At 40.9% G+C, this 6,000-nt stretch overlaps 1 protein-coding gene across 1 annotated transcript in view; it reads right to left on the bottom strand.

The window, feature by feature from the left end:
* Nucleotides 1-294: 294 nt before the first annotated feature.
* LOC136857432 (heme A synthase COX15) overlaps nt 295-6,000 on the bottom strand; it is a 138,726-nt gene continuing 133,020 nt past the window's right edge. The window contains exon 9 of the mRNA XM_067136090.2: nt 295-1,660. Coding sequence (XP_066992191.1) covers nt 1,520-1,660 — 141 coding nt within the window. The 3' untranslated portion in view covers nt 295-1,519. The remainder of the gene's footprint in view (nt 1,661-6,000) is intronic.

Below are 6,000 nucleotides of genomic sequence, written 5' to 3'. Positions count from 1 at the left end.
GGGCACACTGGCACGGCTACTCCTTGTCACAAAAATTAGGCGCTAGAACATATTAAATTTGGCCCAAGACACATTTCTCTCTTGCTGAACATATTCATGTTTAAATTTCACTACATCTTCCATGGTGTTGGAATTACTGAGGAAATGCCAGGTTGGCTAGCAAATGGGACACAGACTTTCTCTTGGGTTTTTAATAAAACTTTGTATTTACAGTAGAACCCAGTAGGCCCTAGTTCAAACTAATTGAGGCTGATGCTACCTCGAATTACAAGGGGAAAAGAACAAATCAAAATGTAACACATGAATACATCTTTAATGAGTACAAAAATGGATGAACGATACAGAACATACCAGTCTTCGAAATGGACTAACATTACCAAGTTTAAAAGAAACACGTATTTCAATTCTAAGGAAATTGTCCAGAATCTTTTGTTTTAAAATAAGAGCGTGAATTATGAGTAGCAATGTCGCACCATCTTCTACAAATCACAGTATCAGTCAGCATAGTTTCCACTTGCTGCTCGACTTTCTTCCGGCTAGCACAAAGACAGTACTGTTTGCTTTGAATGGAAGACCAAACCGCCTCCTGACTCTCAGCATATCACATGCTTAGTCTCCTCTAAAAGCCGTTGAGAAGTTCTCCAGACATGGGCTCTGGTCTTCCATCCCTAGCAATTTGAGTGGAGATCATGTATTACACATTATGAGTCTCATTATGATAGCTGTATTGGAGTACAGAATGTAAAAGTTTCACACAAATTTATTTAAAAACCACCATTCCAATACTTTAAAGTATACTTCCATGGTGTTGGAATTACTGAGGAAATGCCAGGTTGGCTAGCAAGTGGGACACAGACTTTCTCTTGGGTTTTTAATAAAACTTTGTATTTACAGTAGAATCCAGTAGGCCCTACTTTAAAGATACTTTAAAGTATTGGAATGGTGGTTTTTAAATACATTTGTTTGAAACTTTTACATGGAGATCATGTAACCGTACTTCAGACGTTCAAAAGTTCTCCAAGAAAATTGAGACGAATCTGCCAAATGTTCAGACTAGAAATGTACATGGGTGTACCAACACTCACTGCCTACTCCTGTAAATACATTTTTATTTTACTTTTTGTTACTGGTTCAATGTCACACTAAGACATTAAAGATTTTCGGTGACGCAGGACTAGGAAAGTAGTGGCCGTGGCCTTAATTAGAGTACAGCCCCAGCATTTGCCTGGTGTGAAAATGGGAAACCATCTTCACGGCTGCAGATGGTGGGATTCAAATCCACCATCTCCCGAATGCAGTTCACAGCACAGCCAACTCGCTCAGTTCTGTAAGTAAAGAACATTTCCCCTTCGACTTACTGCAATTCCGTTTGAACTGTGAAGACTTGAACATTTAGCTCCAATGGACGTTGACAATATTCTGTGCTCGCACGACCTACGTCGGTCGCATGACAGCAGGATCATGTAGCATACATAAAGATATCGACTTTCTTTACTACACAGTAAAGCAGGAGAGAGTTCTACTTGGGAACATATCGCACAAGCTTTAGTTCGTGTGTTAGCCACACAGCTAGAGAGAGCAGCACAAGAGAGCCCGACTGGTGGCTGGCAGCCACAGGAACTGGCACGTAAGTCAGCAGGGTCGTGATGCCAAGAGCCACCTGGAACAAGAAATAAAACACGTTACTCTAGATGAAAGCTGTTCAAGACGCACAGTATATCAGTATTTTTATTTATTTTTATAAAGGTTTATACCACTTAGAGAGCATAATGAAATATAAGTTGAAATCCCTCACTTCATCCACGTATCACTACCTCACCCCACCAAAGAACAAAAACATAATGAGTTTTCTATTAACAATATCATGTTACTAGTGTGAGTAATAAGTGTCCCCTCATGAAAGGAGGAAGTAGAACACCTGGGAATCCTAGTGGCGTTGGTCCTCGTCTATACTTTCTATTGCCACACAGTATGTTCTATTAACCTTTTCACTGCCAAGTTTTGATGACCAGGCGAGCCCTCTGGGCGGGTTTTTTTTTAAGGAAGAAGCACTTTTACAGAAACATTTTTACCAATACGGGGTTGGTGATGAAGTGAGATTGTATTTTACACCATATTTTTATGGCCGGATGCCCTTCCTGATGCAAACCTCAGTTGAGAATATAATGAATATGAAATGAATGATGGTGAATGTAACTGGGTAAGGAATGTAAGGAATATACGGAATCTGCTGTGGCTTATGAATAGGAAATGTCCCGACATTTGCTTGGGAGTGCAAAAGGGAAACCACATAAAAAATAATAAAAAATAAATAAAAAATAAATAAATAAAAAAATCTCAGGACAGCTGACGGAGGGGTTCGAACCCACTCGCCTGCCGAGTGCAAAGGTTGGCTCCATAGCCGTAGCATGTTAATACGTGCGGCTACTCCGCTCAGCGATACTGTTACTGAAATATAATGTAAAATTGTTGATCCAAGAACAGGTATTATCAAAATCATTTACTTTCGTGGGAAAAAAAAATTATCAGAAAAGAGGGTGACAATTCCGCACGAGATTCATCATTACTATTTTGTCTCACACTTTCTTGTAGTTCAATATCGCCGCTTAGATATTCTCCATCTTCATTATCAAAATATAGCTCTCCAGAATCACTATTTTGAGAACACATTCAATTTCTTTGTCAACAAGAGATGAATGTATACTTCAAGACGCCATGATGGCTACATGTTAGTGGGAAAGATGTTCCACTCCAACAAAGCTGAAATAACACCAGATCACTTTCAAAACACACAAAATGGAGTGGTATATCTGCTGTAGAGAACTACTTTGAGCATTTCCATGGAATCTCAAAGTATGACGCTATATCGTGTTCATTCGTGAGATCAGTGAAGTACACACTGCAAGAAAACGTACATAATGGGTTTGGCGGACAAAGCACGGCGTTCAATAACGTATATATGCGGGTTTGGCAGTGAATGGGTTAACTCCAGGACTCGGTTCTGCATGGCTACTGGCTGCCATTCCCAAGTGAGTACATCAGACAAACTACCCCTTCACTTAAACCTCTCTGTCATTCTAATATCTACATCTTGATAAGTCATTCTCCCTTAATTTCACTTTGCGCGAGGATCGGCGCATCCGCCGCCAAGCGGTGGCAGCCCCGCACGCCACGTCAACCGCCATTCTTCAGCATGTGCAAGACACCCTGGCTGTTCCAATATCGACCAGAACAATTTCCCGTCGATTGGTTGAAGGAGGCCTGCACTCCCGGCGTCCGCTCAGAAGACTACCATTGACTCCACAGCATAGACGTGCACGCCTGGCATGGTGCCGAGCTAGAGCGACTTGGATGAGGGAATGGCGGAACGTCGTGTTCTCCGATGAGTCACGCTTCTGTTCTGTCAGTGATAGTCACCGCAGACGAGTGTGGCGTCGGCGTGGAGAAAGGTCAAATCCGGCAGTAACTGTGGAGCGCCCTACCGCTAGACAACGCGGCATCATGGTTTGGGGCGCTACTGCGTATGATTCCACGTCACCTCTAGTGCGTATTCAAGGCACTTTAAATGCCCACCGCTACGTGCAGCATGTGCTGCGGCCGGTGGCACTCCCGTACCTTCAGGGGCTGCCCAATGCTCTGTTTCAGCAGGATAATGCCCGCCCACACACTGCTCGCATCTCCCAACAGGCTCTACGAGGTGTACAGATGCTTCCGTGGCCAGCGTACTCTCCGGATCTCTCACCAATCGAACACGTGTGGGATCTCATTGGACGCCGTTTGCAAACTCTGCCCTAGCCTCGTACGGACGACCAACTGTGGCAAATGGTTGACAGAGAATGGAGAACCATCCCTCAGGACACCATCCGCACTCTTATTGACTCTGTACCTCGACGTGTTTCTGCGTGCATCGCCGCTCGCGGTGGTCCTACATCCTACTGAGTCGATGCCGTGCGCATTGTGTAACCTGCATATCGGTTTGAAATAAACATCAATTATTCGTCCGTGCCGTCTCTGTTTTTTCCCCAACTTTCATCCCTTTTGAACCACTCCTTCTTGGTGTTGCATTTGCTCTGTCAGTCAGTGTATAATTTCCAACTCATACTGACATGTGCAGTGAGCACACTTTTCACATGAGCCCAAGGTCATGAATAACCGTAATTTCTGAAGTTTTGATGACTTTTTTTACTCTTTCCAATTTGATTGGATTAGTGACGGGCAGAATTGAATATAATGCATTCAAGAACTTCTGAGATTCAATACTTACCTTCAAAACCATGTTCTCGAGTTCAACATAACATTTAAAAGTCGATGTAGGCCTAATTTATGCGGTACAAGATTTCCAGAAGCTGAGTACAAACCAGAGACAAAATTACAATGGAAGATTAAGAAAAGAAGGGATTTCGCCATCATGCTGGGTGCTTTTGTACCTAATGTGCTTTATTTTATTAGATGAGAGAATTAAAAACTGCTTGTGGTCAACTGTCGTTTGGCTTGGCGTTATTAGATTTTCCAAATGGAAATTCTAAATTCCCATGGAGGGAATTAGATATTTTTCCACCAATAGAGCATATCAAAAATCAGATCAAAAATTAGATGGTAGCTTTTCAGGCGTTTGCTCTATTAACCAGCATTTCGTCTTAGGTCTGACACTAGACTCGTCAGAGTGGGATGTGTCAGACCCTACCCAGTGATGCTGGGGTGTATGCAGGTGAACTTATCAGAAGCCTACTTATGAGGCACAGTCTGATAACTGCATATGGGAGATAAAACTCTGACACATCCCACTCCTCACAAGACTAGTGTCTTTTACTACTGACTGATTTCATTTTCATCAGTATTAAAACTTTTATCAGGTGTAAATTACAAGTGACTCAAATATGTTCTCGACGCTCTGGTTGATGCGTATCACGTATGAGTGTTTTTAAATGACTCTTTACTTTGAAAACCTAAGCCTACATATCGAAGAACCCTCTTTTATTCCTTGACTAATGATGGACTTTATGTTTACTTCCATGTGCCACTGCGCCAAATTTAATTATTAATCCGTTACTCTTCTGTTATGATACATGGTGTGAATAGTCAGTTACAGATTGTATCTTTGCTTATATATTGTGATCTTTTTATGGCTGATGATGACATTATATATGTCGAAACTGGTCCCAAAGTCGAATAAAAGGTATTTCTAACATAAACATGTACCTAATTAGTATTGAAAAGGTTGAACCTAATCGATATCTCATCGTTGATCTCAGTTCAATATAGGAACATTAATGAAGTTCATATCTTTAAATAACGAAGCTTACCAGGCAAAACTCAAGGCCTATCATTATAGGAACCTTAGAATAAAAATCGCAAAAATAGGCAAAGACATTCATTTCTTAAAACAGTGTTTAGAACATAACCTGACTCCTAACTTCCTCAAAGCGAACACCAAAAGACACCAAAACTCGCCTCTACACAAGAGTACAGAGAATAAAGTTAATAAGATATGGATTAAAAACGAAATTAAATTCTTGTATAAGACGAAATCTTTTCTGAACAACCAACTATACGCGGCACACCTTGAAGCAGCATGCCTCCTTTCTAAAGCTCAATGGAACATTTTCCTTGACGAGATCAATAGTAAAATGTTTGAAGAGTTAGCTCAGAAACAACTCATATTAGACAGGAAGCTCAACACACTTAAGGCCAATGCGACGATAAACCGGAGTACAAAAAGAGAAACAAAAAATCATAACCATTTAAACAACTTGATTGTAGAATTTCATCCTCCTGTTATAAATTTATCGAAAACAATACTAACAGAACAAGACAGCAAGATTCTAGAAAAAGGTCCGAAACATAATTGGCCGAACACTAACATAATAAATGCCACTACCAAATTAATTATCGAATCAGAAGCAGCTATTAATAAAATGCCCCTGGAAATACAGGATGAAATCAGACTTGATATTAGGAGAAAACTGAATAAAATCCATGCATCAAAAAAAAAAAACACCA

The sequence above is a fragment of the Anabrus simplex genome, chromosome 1, assembly GCF_040414725.1.
Source record: "Anabrus simplex isolate iqAnaSimp1 chromosome 1, ASM4041472v1, whole genome shotgun sequence".
Lineage (NCBI taxonomy): Eukaryota > Metazoa > Arthropoda > Insecta > Orthoptera > Tettigoniidae > Anabrus > Anabrus simplex.
The sequence above is the reverse complement of the archived record's forward strand: the minus strand, read 5'-3'. Positions and strand labels throughout refer to the sequence as shown.